The 25,017-nt window shown below is 51.1% G+C and overlaps 8 protein-coding genes across 8 annotated transcripts; 4 read left to right on the forward strand and 4 right to left on the reverse strand.

Moving 5' to 3' along the window:
• Nucleotides 1–454: 454 nt before the first annotated feature.
• M436DRAFT_34913 (EXS-domain-containing protein) lies at nt 455–1,921 on the forward strand (the record flags this gene model as incomplete). Its single annotated transcript, XM_013576125.1, has 5 exons — nt 455–545; nt 605–654; nt 723–1,417; nt 1,471–1,793; nt 1,845–1,921. The coding sequence occupies 5 exons, from the start codon at nt 455–457 to the stop codon at nt 1,919–1,921; spliced, it is 1,236 nt and encodes a 411-aa protein (XP_013431579.1).
• A 138-nt stretch (nt 1,922–2,059) lies between these two features.
• On the reverse strand, nt 2,060–2,728 carry M436DRAFT_60089 (phosphoribosylglycinamide formyltransferase; the record flags this gene model as incomplete). Its single annotated transcript, XM_013576698.1, has 1 exon — nt 2,060–2,728. One exon carries the CDS (start codon nt 2,726–2,728, stop codon nt 2,060–2,062), a length of 669 nt encoding a protein of 222 aa, XP_013432152.1.
• Nucleotides 2,729–3,116: 388 nt separating this feature from the next.
• On the forward strand, nt 3,117–8,213 carry M436DRAFT_36908 (ARM repeat-containing protein; the record flags this gene model as incomplete). Its single annotated transcript, XM_013576493.1, has 4 exons — nt 3,117–3,284; nt 3,370–3,413; nt 3,461–4,646; nt 4,704–8,213. 4 exons carry the CDS (start codon nt 3,117–3,119, stop codon nt 8,211–8,213), a joined length of 4,908 nt encoding a protein of 1,635 aa, XP_013431947.1.
• A 1,225-nt stretch (nt 8,214–9,438) lies between these two features.
• Nucleotides 9,439–10,216, reverse strand: M436DRAFT_60091 (uncharacterized protein; the record flags this gene model as incomplete). The annotated part of the gene is made up of 3 exons (XM_013576699.1): nt 9,439–9,657; nt 9,697–9,745; nt 9,900–10,216. 3 exons carry the CDS (start codon nt 10,214–10,216, stop codon nt 9,439–9,441), a joined length of 585 nt encoding a protein of 194 aa, XP_013432153.1.
• A 1,378-nt stretch (nt 10,217–11,594) lies between these two features.
• On the forward strand, nt 11,595–14,300 carry M436DRAFT_36113 (uncharacterized protein; the record flags this gene model as incomplete). Its single annotated transcript, XM_013576331.1, has 7 exons — nt 11,595–11,770; nt 11,836–11,854; nt 11,929–11,961; nt 12,014–12,134; nt 12,241–12,857; nt 13,046–13,807; nt 13,884–14,300. 7 exons carry the CDS (start codon nt 11,595–11,597, stop codon nt 14,298–14,300), a joined length of 2,145 nt encoding a protein of 714 aa, XP_013431785.1.
• A 2,344-nt stretch (nt 14,301–16,644) lies between these two features.
• Nucleotides 16,645–17,285, forward strand: M436DRAFT_60093 (uncharacterized protein; the record flags this gene model as incomplete). Its single annotated transcript, XM_013576700.1, has 4 exons — nt 16,645–16,786; nt 16,866–16,920; nt 16,951–17,011; nt 17,232–17,285. 4 exons carry the CDS (start codon nt 16,645–16,647, stop codon nt 17,283–17,285), a joined length of 312 nt encoding a protein of 103 aa, XP_013432154.1.
• Nucleotides 17,286–17,598: 313 nt separating this feature from the next.
• Nucleotides 17,599–20,035, reverse strand: M436DRAFT_35100 (Pkinase-domain-containing protein; the record flags this gene model as incomplete). Its single annotated transcript, XM_013576160.1, has 5 exons — nt 17,599–17,977; nt 18,323–19,451; nt 19,505–19,821; nt 19,882–19,912; nt 19,969–20,035. The coding sequence occupies 5 exons, from the start codon at nt 20,033–20,035 to the stop codon at nt 17,599–17,601; spliced, it is 1,923 nt and encodes a 640-aa protein (XP_013431614.1).
• Nucleotides 20,036–20,803: 768 nt separating this feature from the next.
• M436DRAFT_35392 (RhoGAP-domain-containing protein) lies at nt 20,804–24,495 on the reverse strand (the record flags this gene model as incomplete). The annotated part of the gene is made up of 3 exons (XM_013576213.1): nt 20,804–21,294; nt 21,348–23,471; nt 23,577–24,495. 3 exons carry the CDS (start codon nt 24,493–24,495, stop codon nt 20,804–20,806), a joined length of 3,534 nt encoding a protein of 1,177 aa, XP_013431667.1.
• Between the last annotated feature and the right edge of the window lie 522 nt (nt 24,496–25,017).

The following is a 25,017-nucleotide window of genomic DNA, read 5'->3' on the forward strand; positions in this document are numbered from 1 at the left end:
AGTTTATGGAAGTTGGTTGTCGAAGGATCTCAATTGAACTGGTTCAGAGAGTCGGATTGATGTAGTAAAGTGGAGGAAGAGAATTGATGCAAGGGAGGACGAAAGAGCAGTGCGAGCTTTCTGATCAAGTACTCTAAAGTTCAACCGTAAACGTAACATCACCAGTCTCGATGCGCGTGCAAGACTGGCTGCTTATGACGACATTTGGTGTCAAATCGACACGGTCCCTGACCCGGTGATAAATTGGTGATCGCGGGGTAAGCACTTTTTATGCTTGAACCGTGCTTGCTTGCAGTTGCGTTTATGCGGACTGAGGTCCCATTCTCAACCTCCACAGCCAGGGGTGTTGGCAACAAGAGCTCCGCTGAATGTATTTTGGAAAGCAGTTTGCGACAGCGCACACGACTCGCTGAATGTCGACTCCTGTACACATCCAAGCAAAGGGTTCGCAGTTATGGATGGTGATCCAGCTGTCGAGTCACAGCTAGACGGCTTCAGTCTGGTGCTTCCGCTGCCGTATCGTGTTGCTCTGATCATCGTTTTGGGTACGCCAGGTTTCCGCATAGCAGCTGGCCTTCTGTAGAGAAGTTGACCAAATGTACAGGTGTCTGGGCTTGGGGACTAAATCTACACTATCTGCACATGATCAAGATTGTATGCAATGCTTTCACCTCTTCGTCCCTATCATCGAACCAAGACAGTAGCTCATTGTTTCTGTATAGGACGTGCCATCCCTGATTCGCTATCCCGCTCGTAATTCCCCCACCGAACCACCACATCACCTCTCGACCTACCGTCTCGCAACTATCCTCACAATCCCTCTCGCTCTCTCACTATTCCTCTTCTGGGCCATCACGCATGGCAATCCCGCCTCGGTCGCGAACTGGGAACTTCTACCAAATCTATACCTGATCGTACTCGTACTGGCATTTGTTCTGCCCATCCAGCGCGTCTCACGCAGCGGTCGTTACCGGACTCTAGCTACCCTCAAGCGCATCAGTATCGGTGGTTTGGCCGAAGCTCACGATGGAAAGTTTGGAGACGTTCTGATGGCCGATGTCTTGACAAGCTATGCAAAAGTCATGGGAGATTTGTTCATCGCTCTATACATGTTCTTCTCGTTGGGCAAGAGTTCAACAGAAAAGCCGGATCGACATGCAGGAGGTTCATACTTGGTCCCATTCATCATTGCCATTCCTAGCATGATTCGCTTGAGGCAATGCTTGATAGAGTACTCCAGAGTCCGTAAGGCCAATGCAAAGGCCGGAGGCATTGGTGCTCATGGGTGGGGTGGTCAGCACCTGGCCAACGCTCTCAAGTACTCGAGTGCCTTCCCAGTCATCATATTGAGTGCCTTGATGAGAGGATACGACCCAGCCAAGATCGGCATGTCCGAAGCTGGCTTGTTCCGCCTATGGTATGATTACCTCCTGACGCGTATCTCTAGGACGTCGCTCACACAACTTGCAGGCTGTTCTTCGTCTTTGTCAATTCCTTCTACTCGTTCTACTGGGACGTCACAAAAGATTGGGATCTGTCCTTGTTCTCGTCGGCCAGAGAGAGAAACGACCCAGAGCATCCGTGGGCTCTGCGTCGCAATCGCTACTTCCATGCCAAGGAGATGTACTACGGTGCTATCTGTATGGACCTTATGCTCCGCTGTACTTGGAGTTTCAAGCTCTCTCCACACTTGGACCACTTTAACGACTTAGAAGGTGGCATCTTTGTCATGGAATTGCTTGAGGTTCTTCGACGCTGGATCTGGATCTTCTTCCGTGTTGAGACCGAGTGGGGTAAGTTGTTTTTGCTGCTTGATCGAGTGTCCGTGACTGATTTCCATTTAGTGCGCAACACCCGTAGTCCTACGCCAGACGCCATACTCCTCGGCGACTTTCCTTCCGACGGAATAGATGAGGATTGATCGCGGCTCGACTCTTTCGTGAATCATCGTCTTGACAGCATCGGAGCATATAGACATGGGTCCTAGGCTTATAGTTCCCCAGTGAGGCACAATATTTCGATTCGTCATTCATACGTCCTCCGTGACGTGCCAAAGTGCTCATGAAGACTGTCGTGATTTCCAGAGCGTGTCGATAGCCTTTTGCGTGCCTTGCACGATCAACTGCCACTCATTCTCATGGATTCTTTGCTCGAGATCATCCTGTGTTTCTCCCTTTCGCATTGGGATCTCTCTTGTGACAATTGGCTCTCCCATATCAACCTCCAAGATAACGTAGTGGATCATGATGCCAGTCTTCTCGATTTTCCCTTCCTGGAATGCTTGGTATGCCTCGTCGATTGCGTGAGCGCCGTTGAACTGGCCAGGAAGTGCTGGGTGGAGGTTTATGACAGGCACACCCGCCTGCTTCAGAGGTTCCAAGAAAGTAGGAGCGAGGATGTGCATCCAGCCGGCGCAGACGACCAAGTCGGGCTTGTCGGCGAGGACAAGAGAGGCCAAGTCACGGTCGTATTCGCTTCTGGCATGCTCGAACTTCTTGGATCCGGCCGCATCTGGGAAGCGCTTCTTGTACTCGAGTAGGTTGTGGTAGGCGGTAGGAATATCTGCTTTTTGCGCTCGCTCTAATCCGTAGGCAGCTTTCTTGTTCGATACGACACGGATGATTTCTGCGTTGGGAAGAGTTGCGTTTGCGCAAGCATCTATCAGTGCTTGAAGGTTGCTTCCGGATCCAGAGATCAAAACGGTCAATTTGGCCTTGGGGTTCGACATGTTTGCGGTATATTGTGTGGAGTGTACAGAAAAACAGAGCGAAACAGCTCTTGCAAGCTTTGTAGATGCGATGTCGGGGAATGCTCGACAGCAATTATTTGCGTGACGTGCATGTGGAGGAAGGCGGTCAGGGTTGGTCGCTCTTCCCTGCCAAGGCGCGCTTGCCTATTTGGTTATCAACGAAGTCCGACCACATTCAGGCAGTCGTGGGATTCGTAGACGTGTGGCAACACATCTATAGATCCGTGTTAATCTTGTTGTTGTTCTTCTTCTGGATTCTTTTAATTTGATATGCTGACCAAGTGAACGACCAACTCATCACACTTCCTCTAATCATCTTTCTCTTCCTCCTCCTCCCGGACTCTCTACCGGCCAAAGCACCGACAACATGGCTACCGAACAATCTCCTGAGGCCAAGGAGTTGTCTCTTGTAGGCAAAGTGGAGATGCGTATAGCACTTGCAGATGGCGATCAGAAGTTGCAAGCCACTCTCAATACCTACTTGGCACCCCTACTTCTTAAACTCGCCTCTGAGCATATGAGCGTTCGAAACAAGGTATGCGATACCAACCTAGCGGACATTCATACCTTGCTACTTGGACAATGAAAACTACCGATATCTGACTGATGCTTCTCAATAGGTCATCAGCATCTGTCAACATATTAACCTTAGGATAAAACCAGAGTAAGTGCCCCGAGGCAGATTTGACGATTGTTCTGAAATGTAATCAGGTCTATCAAACTACCCGTTGCCGCTCTTGTTGAACAGTTCAAATCAAATCCAAACACACCACTCATCCGCCACTTCGATCTCCTGTACATTCAGACCGGTGTCCGACGCATGTCATTTGTCGAAAGCACAGCTCTGTTCCCTGTCGTATTGCAAAGTGTTGCTTCTGCAGGCAAGACATCCCCTACTCATGGAGCTCAAATGTTTAACCTGCTCCTCCAGCTATTGAAATACTTCAAACTCCCTCCAAGAGGTACTAAGGAGGATGATGAGCTGCGTTCGACTCTCCGTCTCAGTACTGAAGATACATCATTCTTGGCGTTTTGGTTTGGAAGGTTGATATTGTTCTCTGTGGTCAAGGGCAGCAGTAACACTGCCTCAGTAACTTGTCCCGGCCTCAGACCAAGCGAGTATTCCTTCTTGACGTTGCAAAACAGAGAGGATGTCTGGAGCCCTGCTTCTCCCATGGGGCTCAACTTGCTCGAGACCAAGTCGAGCGTTGCCAAAGTTCTTGCAAGTGGAATGTTCACAGACACGGAGCGTGTTCTGCCTGCTTTGTTCGCTTCTACTGAATCAACTTCCGAGATCGGTGAGGATATGCTGAAGAGAACACTGCCCAACATCTCACTCGAAGACTCAGACTTTGTCCAATCTCTGTATACCTTGTATTTCGGCGATGAAGGTGTCAACTCACAAAAGAGAGTCCGAGTGCCACTACAGCTGAAAATCCTTGGTTTGTTTGCAAAGTCAACAATAAGCACCACATTCACCGAACAAATCGTCAGACTTGTCAATGATGGCATTGCAAGCTCGAATAACGACAACCCTTCTTCGCTCGGAAGAGAGGCAACAAAGCTTCGTGCGGCCATCTTTGTCTACATCAACTTCGTGTCTCGTTTTGGTAGTCAGGAAAGTCTTTACGCCATTGCCCCACGTGTCCTCGGAAGATTGCGAGAGTACATCGAGGGACAGAGCTGGCCGAAGCCCAGTCAAAATGAGGATCTCGTCTCTCGTGGGTACGCCTACGAGGTAATTGGCCTTCTGGCTAAAGCTGGTCCCAAAAACCTGGTAGTCGAGCCGAATCTGGATATCCTTCGCTGGCTCTTAGAATCCTTAGCCCTGGACACAACTTCAGGCTCGGTTACTGTTAGCATCGAGGAGTCGCTCTCGAGTATGCTGGGAGCGTTTGTCAAACACAAGGATGGGGAAACTGCGATCAGTCTTGAAAATCTTCTGATCGACCAGATGTACAAATCTGGAACACCGCAACGGCGCAGTACTCGCTACGTCGCTGTCCGATACGCCAACCGCTGCCTTCCTTATGCCTCTGTGAAAGCTCGCTGGGTCAACCTGCTAGCCATTGCTGCTGAGGCCACAGATAGACAAGAAGTCATCGAGGAAGGCAGACGTGGACTTAGCCCCTACTGGTACCGGATGCTCAATGGTTCGATCGGCACTTCTCAAACAGATGAAAGTGTCCAGTTTCCTCCTTTCCAAGACTTGATGAATTATGTCTTCTATCAAGTGAACACGGATCTCACAGGCTTGTCTGAAGCCCGTGATCCAGCAAAGGCGGTCGAACAACTTTTCCAGCGACACCCGAGCGCTTTCATGGATACTATTAAATACTGTCGCCGCGTGTTCATGCACGACGCCATGTCTAAGAGCTCAACCCAGGTTAAGCTAGATGCTGACTGGGAATACAAATTCGATACTGCTATCGAGAATGACGAGCAGATCCGACGTACTGTCACAGAGCGCATTGCACAGCTTGCCTCTGAAGGACGCAGTGCTGCCACGGACCTGCAGCTTATCTTGCGGGCGTTCTCTGTCAGTGTATTGATTCGTGAGAACAGCAAAGTTAAGGTCGAAGACGCAGACAAACTATTCCTCGATCTTTGTGCTCTCAGTCCCGATTCACTCGTCGAAACGGTTGCTCCACAGTTTGCTGGTCTGATCCCATCTGTTTTCTCGAACAAGCTCACTACAAGACAATCTGCTGCCCACGCTTTCGGTCTGCTTGCTTCCCATCCCAAGAACCAAGCCGATCGCCCGGCAGAAGTGTTGCAGGTCGTACAACAGCTGTTGAGCAAGACCTCGAATTGGCGTGAAGCTGTGGGAGCAGCAGCAAATCAAGTCCATGGTGCTGTGTCTGCCTTAGGTTTCTTCTACAGCAGATACGCTTTGAGAGGTGGTAATGACTTCGAGTCTTCAGCTCCATTCTTGGAGTACATAGCCAATGTGGTGGAAATTCTTCTCCATTCCACAGACAAGATTCTACAGGAGTCAAGCTACACTGCAATTGGTGATTTATGCCTCTTCCAAGCAGTCAAGCCAACTATCTTCGAGAAGTTGGGTGGATTTAAAGCCATCATCGACAAGACGGCCGATATTGCCAAGGGAGGCAGTGAGAGTGCAGCACTGGCTGTCGGACAGATGGCCACCGTACTCGAAGAAATAGAGATCGAAGTAACCTCCGAGGAGAAGTCACTCCTTGAGCATACGTCTGAGCGTCTGCATCAACTGCATGATATTCGACAAGCCGAGACGCATTTCTCGGTAGGTGAGGCTTTGAGCTACACAGCGGTCGGTTGGAGGTCCAAAGCTCTTGTTCACCGTATTGACGTAGAGTCTTCGGTACCAACTGGACCCGAGCGGACAAATGCCTTGCGCAAGCTGCTTGACAGGACGCTTGAAGATTGCAAGCAAACTAAGCCTTCGCTCAAGAAAGCATCAGTAATCTGGCTGCTATGTCTAGTGCAATTCTGCGGTCATCTGCAAGAGGTGCAGAGTCAATTGGCCGCCTGCCAGGTTGCCTTTAAGAAGTGTCTTTCTGATCGTGACGAACTGGTCCAGGAAACTGCTTCGAGAGGCCTTGGTCTTGTTTACGAAAAGGGAGATAGAAGCTTGAAGGATGATCTGGTCAGAGATCTGATCGGATCTTTCTCTTCTGACAACAAGGCACAGCTTGCTGGAAGCGTCACTGCCGAAACGCAGCTCTTTGAGCCTGGAGCCCTCCCGACCGGTGATGGGTCTGTGACCACCTACAAAGATATCATGAGTCTCGCTGCGGAAGTTGGAGACTCCAGTCTGGTATATCGATTCATGTCTTTGGCATCTAGCAATGCTATCTGGTCTAGTAGAGCCGCATTTGGCAGGTTCGGGCTCAGCAACGTCTTGTCAGATTCGAGTGTCGACGGCTATCTCGCCAGCAACCCGAAGCTATATCCCAAGCTCTACCGATACAGATTTGATCCTAACCCTAACGTTCAAAGATCCATGACTGATATCTGGAATGCACTGGTCAAGGACTCTACAGCAACCATTGATTCGCACTTTGACGCCATCATGGACGATCTCCTGTTGAACATTCTCGGCAAAGAATGGCGAGTCCGCCAAGCTTCATGCGCGGCGATCGGTGATCTCGTTCAAGGTCGGCCTCTGGAAAAATACGAAAGGTATCTCGAAAAGATCTGGGGAGTCTGCTTCAAGGTGCTTGACGACATCAAAGAATCGGTCAGAACCGCTGCAGCGTCTCTGGCTCGCGTTCTGACGGGCATCCTCACGAGATCGCTCGAGGCGGACTCCATGGCATCGAAGAATGCTGCCGTGTTGCTCAAGAATGTTCTCCCTTTCCTGATGTCCACATCTGGCATCGAGTCGAGCGCCGAAGAGGTTCAAAGCTTCTCTCTGCACACGTTACTGGAGATCATCAAGAAGGCTAGCGGCAAGATCTTACGGCCGTTTATCCCTGAATTAGTCGAACGTCTGGTGGGTCTCTTGAGTATACTTGAGCCGCAAGCTGTCAACTACCTGCATCTTAATGCAAGCAAATATAACCTTACCGAGCAGAAAATTGACGACATTCGTCTATCAAGCATTCGTAGCAGTCCTCTGATGGAAGCTATCGAGCGATGCCTCGATCTTCTGGATGAACCTTCTATGGAACAACTTCAACCCCGTCTCGAAACTGCCATGAAGGGCGCAGTGGGTCTGCCTTCGAAAGTTGGTTGCAGTCGTGTCTTGGTTTCCCTCAGCACACGGCACAACGTGCTTTTCAAGCCCTACGCAGATCAATTCTTGAAATTGATCGAGAGGCAAGTCATCGATCGTAACGAAACCGTGTCTAGCTCGTACGCTGCCTCGGCAGGCTATGTCGCTCGTGGAGCATCAGACAAACAGATACTCCGTTTAGCCAGCTTTGCCAGAACATTGTACTTCAAGAGCGAAGGAGACCGCGAGCAATCGGTACCACGCCAAAGCATTGCGGCTGCGGAGATCATACAAGCAATCTCGAAACATGCAAACGATCGGTTTAACTCTCTTGCATCAGATCTCTTACCTTTCATCTTCTTCGGCAAGCACGACTCCCACGAGCAGGTTAAAGAGATCTTCCGTAACACATGGGAAGATAACGTTGGAGGCAGCCGAGCCATCTCGCTATACCTCAAGGAGATCCTTGCGATGGTCCAAGAGCATATGGAGTCGCCGCAATGGGTAATTAAGCATACAGCCGCCCGGTCAGTTGCTGATGCCACGACGGCCCTCGCCTCCATGAGTAGTGGATTCGATAGTGCGTCCAGTCAATTGGTATGGCCTGTTCTTGAGAAAGCCCTAGCTGGAAAGACGTGGGACGGCAAGGAGACAGTACTCTACGCATTCGCCAAGTTCGTGGAGAGCACCAAACACATCTGGTCGGCCGAAGATGCCAATGCGAAGACATTCGTTAAGGTAAGTGACGTTACTTGTCATTAAGCGCGTGAGCCGCATGTTGTGCCCCTTTCGCATCATGCCGAAATTCGGATAGAAACGAGATGCCCTAACCAGGTTTGCTGACACATTTGGCGACAGGTTATTCTGAGAGAAGCGAAACGACAAAACGTGACGTACCAACCTCATGCCATCAAGTGTCTAGGCCTTGTGGCCTCGAGCCGAGAAGACCTGGGTCTGTTTGACGCAATGTGTGATGTGATCAAACCTGTATTCACCGAGATAGTGGACACTGAGAACGATGACAACATGGATGTTGACAACGGCGCTGGGGCCGGCGACAAGGATTCGTAAGTGACATCCGACCAACGGCTTTTTCTCGAAGCTAATTGCCATCTAGACGAGAAACCACAATCGTCAACGGTGTCGAAGCGCTGTACAAACCCTTTGACCACACGGATGTGGCTTGGAAGGCTGACAAGACGCTTCTGGAGAAGAGATTGGATCGTGTGGTTGAAACCCTGCAGATCTTGCAGCCGGTGCGAACCGAAGGGCACGTAAGTCTTCGCAAGATGATGGGCCAGGCGAAGACGAGCCTGTTGGCATGCTTGCAAGGAGAATTCGGAGAGAGCGACACTGGCCGTGAATTACGCCGTCGGATTGAGGGGCTGCAGGCGACGACGTAGTAGTGTCGTTGACTATCTGCCTACGGACTAGTGGACGAGCGCCACTCGACTCTTCTGCTAGCTAGAGTTACGAGATATGTCAATACATTTGCATAGCGACAGAGTTTGTGCTACAACGTGGAATCAAATGGGAAGTAGGCGGAACATCGTAGCGATAGCCATGCAAGCCACCTCAGCCACGTATATCAGCACCTCCGAGGACTCAACGTGGAATCGTGGAACACAGACAATCGCGTTGGCAGGGTGCAGAGCGACGTTGGGCTTTCGCGAAGGCAATGGGAAAAAGGGTCATCGATCGGGTGTACCCGCGACTCGCGAGAGTGTCAAACGTTGGTTCGGTTCCAGAATCCACGAGTCTCTGGTCTTGCACGTGGCACCTGCAAACCATCAATCATGCCAAGTCCCATCGGACCCCTTCGAAGACCCTCTTGCACTGGCAAGTTGCAACTGATGGCTACCTAGTCCGCAGAATCATGCTTAGAGAACTACTCGTACTGCGACGATGTCTCCAATAAAGTCCATAGCGTCACCACGGCAGTTGTGGCGGTTCCTACTGCACGACATCATTTTGTCAGTTGGAAAGACTACCCGGTGGGGCCTTGCGACGGGGCTTCGAGATGGGGCTTCACGACGGGGCACATTGAGATATGGTTGACAGGGCGATCCACAAAGCATGGATTACAAGCGCTTTCGTTGAAGCGGATGAGTCCCCTGTTAGAAGGCGTGTAGTGCACTGCGTTGGCATCGTCATCTTTGGGTTGCGTGCCCTCGGTAGACTGCAACACAGCATGGCTACACTTGCCCTGTAGAGCGTCTAGCGATAAGTGGCTGAACGTACTCACAGACAAGACGACCTTTTCGGACGCAACGACTCGCTCGGCCCTCTGCAACCTTTTGGAGTTGGGTATTCATGTCTGCAGTCGTGCCTGCATTGCGTCATTAGGCGCTGCATGCGAATCGTACCACCGGTATACACATGTGGCTGCAGTGACAAAGCTGCAGACATCCTCCGGTAGAGGAAACCTACGTCGCTTCCATCGCTTACCCACCGCCAGCAAGATAATCCCCGAACACGACTGACATGCTTAGGCCTGTATTTACCGGCACACAGCGCTGCTCGACGATGACATGACGTTTGCTTCTCGTCTCTCGCGCCGTTGCGAGCATCCGGGGTCGTGGTTGATTGCCCACGGGCCGCAGAAGCCGTGTGTGATGTCCGAATTTATTCTGTGATGTCTGGGTATTCGTTGTGGTATGCTCAAGTTCAACTATCTCGAATATCATCAAGAGGCCCTGATGAAACAACGGTCTGGCCACTCTGAGCATGGGCAATCCCACACCAAGCTTTGCTCGGGCAGACATTCTGGCAATCTCCATGTCGCAACCTCACGACTTCCTTCGGCCGGCCGTGGCGTTCTAGCTGAACTTCTTTCTAGCGTACACAGCGTGGTGTCTTTTGCTAGTGTCAACCGTCAACGCTTTCTCGGTATGTACCCGTGCACCCGGAGGCTTCCGGTCTTTGAGTAAACCTATTGGTCTCTACACGCGACGTCCATCTTGACCAGATCCAGGCGCATTGTAGGGGTCCGACGGCGCTGGAACAGGTTGCTATTACCGTTCTCCGCGACATGAAAGACATCATGTGCACGGAACTGGCTTGTCGATCACCAGAACAAGCTCCTCAATGAACAAGAGCATCTAGTTGGAAAAGGTTGGTGGTGCAAGAGGTCACATTGAGCATTGGCGGTAAGAGCTTCATACTTCGCCGTTATACAGGGATTCATTTATCTTGCGTTTGACACCCTGATGAGAAGTACCTAGATGGCAATTTTGATCAAACAATGATCGCCTGCACATAGAAGAGATCATCCTCAAAACGGAGGCCAAGCGAGGAAAATCTCAACCTTGAACATAACCCTTCCCGCACATGCCAAGGGCTTCTGTACAAGACGTACGTACATTCAAACTCGTTGAGCATGTTGGGTGTCCGTGGCTGCCACGTTCTAAAGCTAGAATCACGCTAGAAGCGACTACACGGTCGTGGTACTGAAGCATGTTGGAATTGTCTTCATCTCTCATACGGAACGCTAAGACTCGACAGCAGCGCTAGCACCAACTTCCTCCAGTGCGCAGTGCGCAGTGCGCAGTGCGCAGTGTCGAGATGCATCACTTGCCAATGACACACTCGACAGTTCTGATTTCCTCGACCGTTGATGGCTCGTCCCCCCAATCATGCCTCACCACTCGCGATTGTCTCTTTCTGGTGGCCCCTCCACAAAAGCCATGTTTACTTCAATCCTATTAGAGTCCGAAACTCTTTAAAGCTAAACTAGTAGACATCCAAAGCGGAAGGACGCAAAATCCTGTCACTTGCCTACGCACACGGCGCTTGCGTGCCTCTCGTCTTTTTACTTTTGCCCTTATATCATCCAACCCTGCGACCTCGCTGCGCCCGATCCCCGTCGGCTCCAATTCCTCACCGGCTTCTGTACTTACCACCTTGACAGTCTGAATGTCTCTTGAAACTGCGTGGTCACTGCTTCCAGTTTGCTCCATATCGCCTTCTCTAATTGGCTTGCTGGGTCGGCACGACGCTCCTATACTAGGATTTTCCCAAGCTGCCCCGCTAAAAGCTGCTCCTCATCCTGCTAATACTACTCTCTGCTGTTGCCGTTTCCCTTGACTAAAAAGGTCCTGATTTTGCGTACCGGTAGCCGCATATCAATGTCTTGTTGCCTCGATGCAACATCGAAGACCTGATGCATCTTCGAACGCTAGAAGTCAGCTTCCACCTCTAGCACCTCGAGGCCAGCAGCCCGTTCCTGCTACTTCTGCTAGAACAGACATCGAATCTGCTGGCGGAAGTACATCCTCAACGCGGCCGAGACTATCGCACCGCTCGAGGGCCGGCTGCTGGTAATTCAATTCCCTTTCCGTATACCAAGACAATTGGACGATTACTGACTCGACACTCTCAAAAGGACATGCAGGAAACGAAAGGTGTGTTGATACCAGGGAGATGAGGACACGCAAGCCTCTATCCACAATGAGAGATCGACTGACAAGGCTCCCAGGTCAAGTGTGATGAAACCCATCCACGATGTGGTGTAAGCACGATGCATTGAGACCTACGCAACATCATTTGGCTGATCTTCATAGCCCTGCACTCGCCTGAATAAAGAATGCGACTGGGAGTTTCGCTGGAAGTTCGACGACGTCACTCAAAACACCCAAAACAAGTACTCCAACGTGTCAACAACAGGCAACGCTGTCTGGGATCGTAAGTCGCCTCTCATGCTCATCGTGACATCTTATCATGAGCGTCGATGAGCACATTGCACTCATCAGTACGTCTCAACACGCAAGCGTTGGCTGACGCTGCCCAGCACAAGCACCTCGTATAATCCTGGATGACCGAAGATCACAATCACCTACTTACGATGCCCTTCCCTCGTTTGCTGAACTGACCAACGATGAGGATCGCGAAAAGAAAGCTGAAGGGCAAGTACCTGGTACATTCAACGTTGTTGTCAATCCCGAAAGCTTTGCTGGCCTTCCCGAGTATGGACCGCTCCCTGGACCACGAACACGAAAATCCAGCCTTCAATCTCGTCGTAACAGTTGGGACAGTCAAATATCGACCGAAGTCCCACGTCCCAGACCAAACCTGAATCCTGCAAATGGTGATCCAAACATCGTGGTGCTGGCCAAGTTTGAGGATGCGCCCTTATCCCTACCAAGTCTAGCGAGCTTTCCTGTCGATAGGAGAACCAGTTTACCGGAGAATCTACTCTCACTAAACTTGACTGGAGGACTGCGAGGATCCAGCCTACCGTCCGGCCGCCGCAATGATTCAGTCACTCAGGGGCTTCGAGACGAGAGACTTATGGTCCACTATCGAGGCTTCATCTCGAAGCGTATATTTCCTGTTGGCAAGGGCCTACTCGTCGACAGACCCATGCAAGACGATCCGATCGTTGCTGAAGCTAGAGACTTTCCCCCTGTGAGTTACGAAGCTCTCTTTTATTCCCTTGTTCCTGGAGAAGTTCCTTGGCATACACCACCACGACCACGCCATCGCATCTCGATCTGCTCTGTGAGAATGCGAGCTCAAGCAGCTCCATGAGCTAGCCTTTGTCACCATGCGCGACTCTCTCTGACTGCCATAATTGTCTGCTAACACTCTGCCAGCTCTATCATGCTATATGCGCAGTTTCCTTGCTCAGTCTGGCGCTCAAGGGTCAACAACAGCTCTTGACGGAAGCCTTCCAACACTATCACCAAGCCATATCCTCCAGCTTGTCCTCGCCCTCCGATCTGCACTCCGATCGACTTCTATATCTACATTTCCTGTTGCTGATCTACGACATCAGCTACGCGACCCAGGCTTCAAACAACACACAAGAAGTCTTCAACATGAACATGTGGGAGCACCACATCCAACACCTGGTCAGGATAGCCCAGCACCGCAAAGGACAATCGAATGGGATCCTACAAGCCTACCTCCTGTGGTACGTGCTTTACCTCGACAATCAAGCTTGCCTGTCAGGAAACGGTAATGGGCACTTTGTTCGCGCCTTCCTCGGCAATGATCTGGCACTGCCCAATTGGAATCGCATCTTCTCAGGCTTAGACATTGTACGACCAACCGCAGGCTGGCACGGTGAAGACACGACTACTCACCCGGATGTCTTCATATTCTCTCATCACATGTACATACAGGGTGCCAAGCTGTGCGAGTTACAGCTCAAGTTGCGCGCCGAGGCTACAGCCCAGACTTTGCATGGCCAGGGTGGTAGCTCGGTACTAGCGATATGTACGCAGATGGTCGATCAGTTCCAGGGCGAGCTCTACGCAGCATGGCACCGCTACTGTCCTTCCTATCTCTTCCAGCCAAACTCAGAATATGCAACGGGCCGGCTCCCTGTGGTTGCCCGCATATTCCTAGATTTTGTAAGCTCATTTTGCCTCCCTCCCGCGTCGAAGAGATTCACCAAGCTGACTGATGCCTTCTTCTTTTGCTTCGCAGGCACAATTGCAGTTCAGCGTCTGGATACTCTACTCGAACAGCTCCCTCTACCCCACCCAACCATTTCACTCGAATCCCTCCCAACGATCCGAGATCCGCCTCCACAGTCTCAAGATTCTCTCCATCGTCGACGCGGCCGTTGCCCTCCAAAGCTACGATCAACATCAATTAGTGTTTCCCGTGTTCATGGTCGGCTTCGCGAGTCCAGATGCGGAAACCAAATCTCGAGCCCTTGCGCTACTGAGGGTCATGGAAGGGACCGGCATCTCGAGGAATGCGACCAGGAGTAGGGAGTTGTTGAGTATGGTATTTGAAGAGCAGAGGGTGAGAGTGTTAAATGGAGGTAGAGCGGAAGAGGTGGATTGGATCGACGTTGCAAAGACCAAGGGAATGGGTGTCGTCAACTTCGGGCTCTAAGACGCACAACGATGCGAGAGGAAAGGTCGTTTCGACACCTCTCTTGTGTCTTGCTATCGACATGGTACATCTACATACTGGACTGATCTACTCTGGAGGTGGAAGAGGTGGTCTAATATGCTGCAACACGACGCAGGAGAGGGATACCAATATGAGGACGACTCGACTGTGCTTCTAGCGGAAGGACGCACATACGACAAAAAACAAGGCAACTACAGCAGAGGTGTCACAATCATGGTCATCTTGGTTCAAGAAGGGCTTGCAAGGTGATGAAGAAAAGCGCATTTGTGATTATTGCTTGGTGCTTGTTTACATTGTTTTATTTTTGATTGTTTGTGTTTCCCTTTTTGGTCTTCTCTTGTTTGAAGTTTTAACAGCGAGGCGTTGAACCAGCTGCATTGTTTCTTCACGCCTGGCAAGCGGTCAGGCAGAACTCGGCAGGTTGTGGCATGTCATGCTTCGATACCAGCATGAGATGCTTCCAGCCGCGCGATCTCTAATACACAGACATTTCCGTCTATACCTCTGGTCGATATATTTCGTCATGACATTCAGAACACGTGTGTACCAAAAAAGTCCCACGAGAAGCCACAGAACCCATGCTGACCACGGTCATACTCATACGATTATGTAGCGGATGACAAGGTTTCTTCATCTGAGCAACATCTAGATCATCACTCTAGTGTACCCTCTTGCCATTCGAGACTGACGTATACCCGTCGTACGACTGGACCGACCTGCTTCATCGCCATTGCACCTTGGCTCTCCATGCCGTGACTGTCGCCTCCATTATTATTTTCCGCGATCTACAGTGGACTTTGCATTCAAGAATGTAGTCAACGGAGGTTCCGCGGAAAACTGAGTACAATATTCGATCCTTGTTTTCTCGTACGTAGCGATGTCAGGATCATTGTTGCTGACCTCGCGACCGTCAGCATTGGAAGATCTGTCAAGTGACAGCTGAGACGGAAGAGGCTCAACGACATAGAGTTCCATCCAAAGGGTGTTCCTCATGCAGGCTCAGAAAAGTCTACGCACAGAGTAGAAAACTGTAGAATCCACCTTGACACTACTCTGAGCCTATCTCGCCCATATTGTTTGCCCTAAGGGCTCTTGTTGAAAAGAAGACGGAAGAAAGAGTATGTGAATGGTAACCGGAGTAACCTTCTACTGCTACTGTCACATCATTGCGTTCTCGAGGTCATCGGTGTGTGACTGTGTGTCTGATAGTAGCCTCAACACAACAAAGAAAGGCCCGGTGATGATCACCAATGCGGCTGAGAAAAGACACAAAGAAATGGGCCCTACTCCGATCATTTCTCGTATTTGCAAGTTTCAGAGTCTTTGCACCGAGGTAAAGTTGCAACACAACACTTTTGATTACCAAGGACAAAGCTACTCCTTTTAGAGGGATATGATTGCGAGGTCAGCCAACTCCATGCGGCCGAGTAGAGCATAGGTCAAAAGGTAGGAAGGACACTTGACTATAAGTCTTGGAAAGTTATGAAGACAAAACAAGAGCCCGACAAGGAACGAGCAGAGGAAAGAAGGTGTGCTTGCGCGAATTTCTCTCATCTGCATCAAAGAACTACCATTCTGTAGAGATATGCGTCTGTTGTGTACAAGTTACTGCGTCTTGATCAATTCCACAAACCACAACAGCAGCAAAGGTAATCCGGATCCGCCTCCGGGAACATCAAATATCATATCAAGTATCGCAAACAGCAAAAAAAAGAAAAACCAACATTACCATCAAACTTCAGCCTCGCTCTTGCATCTGTCGAATTCTAATTCTCGCATGAGAGCAACCATCCAAGAAATGAGATCCGTTGAGGGCGTGAAACTCGAACAGAGAGGGAAAAAACATAAGAGCAGCCACCGAGGTGAGCTTCAGCGGGGAGTCGGTGAAGCAAGCCAAAGCGGGTGTCCTGCCCCTCCTGAACCACTCCGACCATCCCGACGGTGCTGCCCAGCCCCGCCGGACGAACTAATCAAAAATTTCTTAAAAAGGCATCAAACCACGAAAAAAAGACTACAAATATCACCACACGTGTTCTGTTGTGATGAGTAAAAAGAAACGCTCTCGGCGCGAAGAACCAAGAATAAGAGAGTTAGGTTATTTGTATTTATCGAGGGCGGGCCCGCTCCTTCGAATTCAGCAAACCAATTCTGGCGGCGGTGGAATGATCCCAAAACAAGAGCGGCTCCGCAGGCTGGAATGCGCCCAATCCTGACCGAGCCGAAAGAAGGGAGCCATGGATCCAGACGACCGAGCCGAAGAAAGTGGCCGACACCTGTGTGCTTTTCGTCGCTGTCGCTGTTGCTGCATGATTGATTACTCAACATGAAGAAGAACAGGCTTCGAGAGAAAACATCTGCTGCGTCAGAGTGGAAGCACGCGCATCATACAATTTCCATGCTCGGCTCATACGTCTTCGCCTCGGATGTTCTCGATGCTAGTCTCTACGATACTGACTACGCCAAAAGTGTGCGGTAGACCAGATCCACAGAGAAGAAGGAAATCATGCCAAAAGAGGATCCGCCGTACTTGAAAGTGCTGTGTAGAAATTGGCTTCACGAGAAGGGGGTTGTCGAATGACAATCCGGGCAGCATTATTTTGTAAGTTGAAGCAGAAGGAAGAGTCGATAGCTCACAGGTCTGCTCAAAACTCTGCACCAAGAGGGCAGAGCTAGACGTGATAGACGGACAGGTCAGTTGACATGGCTTACAAGATGGTAGCCAGCAGTTTGGAGAAAAGAGTATGATAATTATGCGTGAGAAAGACTAGCAACATCTTTGGACTCGAGTCTGAAGGCTTCTTGCACCTGTTCAGGTGACTGCTCAGGGAAGATACAGAAAGGATTGAGCAGCCAAATCACAGCTATATAGAAAGATGGGAAAAAGGACAGTATGATACTCAATGTGTGAAGGTAAAGGACATTCTTGAGTCAAGTCAAAAGGGTTTTGTATTGTATCTCGGGTAAGACTCTCCTGCTTCCTCTTCTCTGTTCAACACCATCGCAGCTTGTGCGCCCTGCGCATGCATGCTGCCTCGCCAAATCGAATGCCGCTCTCAAAATGCAGCACAAACAAACAAAAACGGTCAGAACGACGGAAATTTGAGGTCGTGCTGCGGAAGTCGCAAGACCCCAATGCTCCTTTCCCCTCAGAAAGAAGAGGACCTTTATGCAAAGGCGAAGTTGCTGCTCACGGCCTTTTGCAACTTCCTCTAACACCAGTCTATTCTCCAATCGCAGGAACAAGAATCGGAAAAGAAATGTGCTGGGTGCTTCAATCTCAAGCATCCTCAGCCTCCACGCGACACAAAACCTCCTCCAACACACCCTCAAGGAAACCTTCAACGCCGTCTCCCATGCCCACAGGTGCAACGCTGTCCCAGTGATCAATATCCTTCATCAGACGGCCCACCTTAGACACCAGTCTGCGGATCTGCTCGTGGGCCTGCCTCTTGAGCATGATGTCTTGTGGAGAAGGCGCGACTTTCGACTGCGTGTTTGCTGACTTTTGCAGCTGTGACAATTGATACGCGCGACGGTGGAGAGCAGCTTCAAGAGCAGGAATTACAACACCTGACAGAGCGGTTATCTCATCGTTCTGAGGCTGAGCTGGGGGCGAAGGTCCGGTGACTGAAGCCGAAGATGAGGAAGAGGGTCTGCTGCTTGATGAACTGCTCTGCATAGAGTCATATGATTGCTGTGTTCTGAGTTGGGCGTCAGGATTTTGTCTGGCTCTCAGTTGAGCATCGGAGTCCTGTCTTGATCTGCCTGGTGCATCCGAATTCTGTCTCGATCTAGTCTGAACGTCTGAGTCTTGTCTCGACCTGACTTGCGGTTCTGATGCTTGCGCTTTTGACACCGCCGGGTTAGTAGACCACGCAGACAGACTTGACTTCCTAGGTGCCAGCTCAGGCAAGGGTTGTTGCTGTGGTGGCCGAGTTTGTTGTGATTGCTGCTGACGTTGCTGTTGCTGATACTGCTGTTGAACGCTCAAGGAAGAAGACGTTCTTTCGAGCGGGAACGGAACAGAGGCTGTCTTCTCTGGAGATCTGGACAAGTTGTGGTTTGATGCGCTGGTCTGCTTCTGTGTAGATGGCGTCGAAGGTCTACTTGGCTCGTTCACTCTTTCGTTCATAGAAAGACCTTTTATGTAAGAAGACATGTCTGAAGCGATAGACTGCTGGATGAAGTCATCATTGATCTGTTGTGGTGGTGACCTTAATTGTGCCTGGGTGTTCGTGTATCTCGAACTTGTCGATTGTGGGGTGCGTGGAGTGTCGGATGGTGATTGTGACATTACTTTCTTGATAGGCGAGGCAGGCAAGGGAACTCTGGCAGCAACACTGGGTGAAGGAGGCACGGCACTCGATGATGAGTTCGGACGCTTTGAGGGAGATAGATCCCTGGGCAAAGGGGGTGGTGGCATGCTGGGTGCTGCGCGGACAGTGCGGCGACTCGAATTCTCTTCACCAGACCGAGACGCGGACTGCTTGGTGGGAGATTGAGGCTCAGGGACAGATGTCTGGTTACGAGTGTTCATGGCGGCCTCATTCATGACCTTCAGTCCTGGCGCTCTTCGTGAAAGGGGTCGAACCGTACCAAAATCCCAGAGATCTTCGTCTTCGGAGCTTCGTGGAGGCGATACCTCGCGGACCTCATCGTCATCTTCTTCGCGATCACCGTGGCGTGCCTGCCATCTCTCATATCTCTCGATCAGCTCGGTCAGGTACGTAGTCCTTCTGGCCTTGCGGATCCAGGGGTGTTTGAGGAGCTCTTTGGCACTGGGACGTTCCTTGGGCTCCTTGCGCAAACAAAGGTTGACAAAGTCTTTGAAAGACTGGCTGAAATCGCCCTCGAGTTGTGGAGGGGGGTTCTTGGGAATGAGGAAAAGAACTTTCATGGGATGAATGTCGGCATAAGGGGGCTCTCCGTAGGCCAGCTCCAGGGCAGTAATACCAAGAGACCAGATATCGGCCTTGTGGTCGTATCCCGATTGTTTGATAACCTCTGGGGCCATCCAGAATGGAGTTCCTACGAAGGTATTCTTCTTGGTCATAGTGGCAGATAGTTGACCAGAAACACCAAAGTCGGCCAGTTTCACCTGTCCATTCGCACCAAGCAAGATGTTTGCAGCTGTCGAGTCTCGGTCAGCAAAGAACTAGGTTGAGCCTGTCTAATGTCGTCACCTTTGATATCTCTGTGAAGCTTGTTGTCATTGTGCAGGTATTCCAGACCCATGAGCAGTTCACGGATAATGATGGTAATGTAATCTTCGGGGATACTGCCAGGCCTCATGAGATTACCACAGCTGCCACCAGAGCAGTATTCCATGATAATCCACAGATCCGAGCCCTTGAGGTATGATCCATAGTATTTTGTCGTGTAGGGAGAGTTGAGGCCAGAGAGGATGGAGATCTCCTGAATGATGTCGTCTACCTCATCTTCTGCATTTTCTACATCGATGACCTTGATGGCGACGGCTTGACCGGTACGTTTCTCGACACTAGCGACAACAGATGGTCAGCGGTCTAGACTTTGAATATGTAGACGGTCTGCGACTCACCCTTTGTAGACCTTTCCGAAGCTGCCACCTCCTGTTGCAGTGCATCAGCGCGCGCTCTTCCAAGCTTGACCAGAGGGGTCTTCTCACCAATGCAGGCTTGCTTGGTGTAGAGGGTCTCGGGATCTACTGCCCCTCCTCCGAATATAGACGCCATATCGAGGTTGTGGTGTTGGATGTAGCAGCTGCGTAGGGTGTGTCCAGAATTTTATGAGACGATCTGGCTGTGTTGGGCTCTGTGCCAATCTCACAGAGATGAGACAGAACAATCTAAATCGTAATGGGCGTGTGTCTTCGTTTGCGGGCGTTACTGTGTCGGCGGGGAAGCGGTGGTGTCGTCAAGCCAGCAACGACACGGCCATCAACAAAGGGAAGCGCGGGTTGTCGAGTCGAGTGGATATGAGGTCGAGTCTGCGGATGGGAAGTGGGTTGGCACGCAGCAGACACGGCTCTTGGTCAGCGATGCAATGCGAGCCGCTGTTGTTGACCCGAGCACCTGCTTTGTTGATGTCCGCTGAACACTGTCCACCGCTGCGGCCCGATGGCGCCCGTGCACCTCCTCCGCAACTGCTTTGTTTCACCGTGACATCTGCTCACCCAAACTGATCAGACACCTGCCATGAATCGTGGAATATTATCATGAATTAAAATTTTGTATTCTTGTCTATCTGCCAACCACCCTTGCTAAACATGAATGCCCAAAGAAAATGCTCGGTAGCTGCTGCTACCATAAAGGGGAATCTCGGAAATGGAAATAATGCTATATCATCTAGTGACAATCAGAGACTTGTATGCGTCACTTGTCGTTTCTGCCACATCTCGCCCTTTGAGCGCCTTGTAAACTCCTGTAAAAGATCCTTTGAGTGGCTTAAAATCGTCTGGTAAAGACTTGGTCTGCAATCAGATGCTGCTTCTTTCGTGCCACTCACGTATTATTTTCAGCCTCCCGTAGACGACTGAGAGGAGCCTCTTTGAGGCTCATGGGTCCGAGGTTCATATACAAAGCATTTGAATCTCGCTTGGCCTGCTTGCTCATAGAATTACTCAGCTGTGTTGTGCGACTCCCGTTTGATGCTGAGAATCGGTCGTGGTATGATGTTGGCCCGTTTTCCTTGTTGGACGAATAGATCCCACTATCAAAGCCTTCGCGACTGGAAGGTGCAGATTGTTGGAAGAAGCCTAACTGGTTATAGCCGGGCTGATTATAGTTGGGTATCGAAAAATCACTGCTCGGCTTGTGTCGAGGTGATCTGACACTTTCGGGCGTCACCCCAGAGAGTGGTGTGTCTGCTGCAGGGTAAGGCGATACTGGTGTCGTGATGTCGATCGGGGTACCAAAGACTCGGTCATTCTCCATTACAAACAGTGAGATGAGAGGAGCCGGTATATTAAGTGTGGGTGCAAACACAATGCCAACTGTTGTAATGTTAGCATGTCATACGATAACGATCCGAGGAGAAATTACTTACCATTGCGGACGCTCATTTTGTTGATGCCCTCTCTATCCACGATCTCGCGCAAGAACGTGCTGAGAATGTCCAGTAGCTCTCGATTTGCTCGTGGCAGCTTGTTCACAAGAACGTTGAATACTTCGACCTTGATCTTCTCATCAACATCCAAGCCTTTGAGGAACTCAAGATGATGCTCCCTTGTGAGGATACTGGCCGGCAGTTCTCGAAGATACAGCTTCAGCAGACTTGCGACAGCGTGAATGTCGTAATATTGGCCCTCGAGAAGTTTGACATCACCCTCGGTATTAAATCGCTCCTTTAATGCCTTGATGACAATGTTCGAGCCAGAAAGACGGAATATCCCTTCTTCAGACGAAGCGTTTTTCGCTCTGAGGTATTCAATACAACGATACACCACGGCAGGGAGGTGCACAGGAACATCTGATGGTGGCGCTATCTCGATGGCTTCAGCCAAGGGAGCGCCAAAGACTGGCCGAATAAGAACGGGTGACTCGCTCTGGATCAGATCCTTGGGCACACTGCCAGGAACTGTGTCGGATGACGAGCGGCCTCGGAAGCCAAAGATGCTTCGCTTCTTGTCTTTGGTCTGGGTGATGATGTCCTTTTTGTTACCCCACGACTCTGCATTTTGGATCACCGCACCGTTCGTCGGACCAGAGATCTGCGGGTGGTAATCGCTGTCGCCAATGGCCGGAGAGTTGACTGGTGACGGCGTGGCAAGGTCGCGATTAGGTCCGATGACAGGCGCTTCGGCAGGCACTGTGGCTTGGTAAGGAATGCTACGAAGCATAGAAGAGCTATCAGACTGTCTCGAGCTTGCTGAAGAGAGGTCGTTCATCGACTTCTGGAGACGCGGACTACGTGTCGCATTCATCGAATCTTGCTTTCTCGAAATTGTGGGAGAAGCGACTTGGTCAACATAATGCAGCAGGGCCTCAACCCAGGCATCGCGTTCTTCGTCACTTTCGGCGCAAAGTACATGGCGCACGTGGTTCGTGGAATCCTTACGTTTGGGCTCCAGGATTAGGAAAGCGTGACGATAATCGGTATCGTTGTCATCGTCGTCGTGTCGCGTCGCATGCTGTGCTTGTTTGCCGATTTGCGCATTTGACAGCTTGATTGAGCCTAAGATTGCACCACCAGGAGCTTCGAAGTACTTGAGTACCGGTCCGTCCAGGACGAAATACCTGGCTTTCCAACCACCAAAGTTCTTTCCACGTTTTGTCAAGTAGCCATCTTTGCGAACACCTGCACCTTGAACTACAGGGATTTTGACCGGGTTGGTCGCTTCTTGAGAGAAGTATTCAGGCATATCGGGCCCAATCGCATCAGCAGTCAGGAAGCCACAAATAATCAGGGCAGCTTGGTCGTCCATAGGAGTGTCGAGCATGCTGTCAAAGTAAACGCCGAGAGCATTTCTGCGAGCGTCCATCCGAGCAGGTGCGTGTCCGGTGAACAAAGAACGATCCGGAAGCTTTGTTCTGAAATTTGATGCGACCTTGATTTGTTGATCAAAGACTGACATGGCGGTCAACGACTTCTCCACACGCCATAACTGACTTCTATCAGATCTAGCAAAGACAGCAAGTGTAATGACAGGGTTCTCCTCAGATGGCCTGGGTGCCATGTAGCTCTGCCTGGAAGGTCGCAGACGCGATGAGTCGACTTTTACATATATCGAGGGAAGAGCGTTTGGAGGCAGGAGGAGGCCAGGATATTGCTCCGATACGAAACCGCGGTAGACTTCACCAGGAGATCTCGGTGCGGGTACATTTGATGGTTGTTCGGACTCTGGCGTGTTGGACTGCGAGGGCACAGCGAGTCTATCAGACATGGAGCTTGCTGCAAGAGCCTGGTAGGTCTCGGCACGAGCCAGATGAGGCGAAGCGAATGAGAGAGGAGTTTGAGGTGGCATTGGAATTGGTTGGCGAGGAGCGCGTGGAGACAGGGGCGTCTGTCCTCCCACTCTAGGCGAAGTTGGTATTGAGGTCAGCGATTGCTTAAAAGCTCTGGGCATAGGTGAATTCATGGGTCTGTCGCTCGGACGAGGGCTCATAGGTAGCCCAGGACTCAACACGGTCAACGAGACAGGATGACGCTTGGGTTGGGCAGGAGCATCGGCTGATACCATCTGGCCCATGCTCTGGAACGTTTGAACTTGAGCAAGCTGGGGAGAACCAAAATCGATCGTTTCGGCATCACTGAGTACGCCCTGATCAGTGTCACTGAGCAGACCTGGATCAGCGTCCAAGTCGGCAGGGGCAGGGATACGTCGGTCGGCAGTTGGAGGAGGAGCACTTCTGCTACCATTCTGGACTGTCTCTTTGTGCTCGCTCTGACTGGCCAACGCTTCTCTCAGCCTATCATCATCTGCTCTTGTCTTCTTCCTTCCTCTCGAAAGCGGAGGGGTTTCATCTGAATCTGAGGCTTCGCAGAGCATAGTCGGGGCGCTCGATAGGTCCAGTGGGGCGGGCTTCTCCTTGCGTAGTCTTTGATTCGGGCTCGAAAAAGACTTGGGCGATACTACTTGAGGGATATCGGATATGTTGGGAGTTTTAGGACCATTTGCAGCGGAACACGTTGGAAGACCAGGCAAAGAAGAGGCTGAGACGGATGGCTGGACTCGGGTGGAGCGTTGCAAACCTGCGGGCAGACTGTCCAGAGATGCACTCGCAGGCAACGGTGGACTAGAGGCGGGCAAATTGGGCGACTGGCTGTCAAGGCTGGCAGAACCCATACTTTCTCTCATGGTAGGTGGGCGGGACGACTGCTCGCCGACCAAGTCCTTGAGTCTTTTGCGATACTTCTCCTTCTCTTTGAGTGTACGCTCCAAGTCCTTGTTAAGGCCAAGGATCATGGCCCTCTGCTTTTCCACAAGCCTCCACAGTTGGGTAGTGTGTGTCGAAGCGGAATGTTTCTCTTGTAGCAGTTTCGCGATGGCGGCCTCGGGGGAACCAGCAGCTGCGATCAAGGTAGGTATATCGGTTGGTTCGAGCGAGATGTTTGATTGCGAGCGGACGATGGGCTGTGGAGCGGTCGACGACGAGAGCGAGGACAAGGTCGAATCCATCGAGACAGTGCGTTGCTGGGCCAAGGAGACATTCGCGCCGCGCTGGGAAGCAGTGGTGGGTGTTGGCGGGACCATGTTGGGCGAGGCGGCGGCAGAAGTGTCTTGGACATGGGACGCACGCAGACGACGAGTGGTCTCTAGCGGCCTGGCACGGAAAGGTGGATGTCCATGCAGCGGATGGATAGGCGGCGAATTTCTGAGGGTTGGCGATGAGGACGATGGCAGGTCGTGTGCAGGCCTGACGGCGCTTTGTGAGGTCGGCAGGGTAGCAGCAGGAAGCTGATACGTCGTTGTGGGATGGCCGGCATGCTGCTGCATTGCGTCCAAACAATCAGATCAAGACTACCACGAGTACCTATCTGCAGCCTGCTGGTCCAATGACGCTAATTAGCGCCCTTCATCTAATGTATCTGGCGTGATGCCTGCAACAAGACCCAGCTTCAAGTCGACACGGGGCGAATGTCAAGGACACAAGAGATCTCTGCCTTTTGCTCGTCGAGTCTCCCTGCCGGTCGTGTGCAAGAAAAGATGGTCGACAGCAAATTGCCCTGCTCATCTACCAGTAAACCCTCCTCGCCTAAGCCATCGACCCTTCTT

This window comes from Aureobasidium namibiae (genome assembly GCF_000721765.1).
Source record: "Aureobasidium namibiae CBS 147.97 unplaced genomic scaffold scaffold_1, whole genome shotgun sequence".
Lineage (NCBI taxonomy): Eukaryota > Fungi > Ascomycota > Dothideomycetes > Dothideales > Saccotheciaceae > Aureobasidium > Aureobasidium namibiae.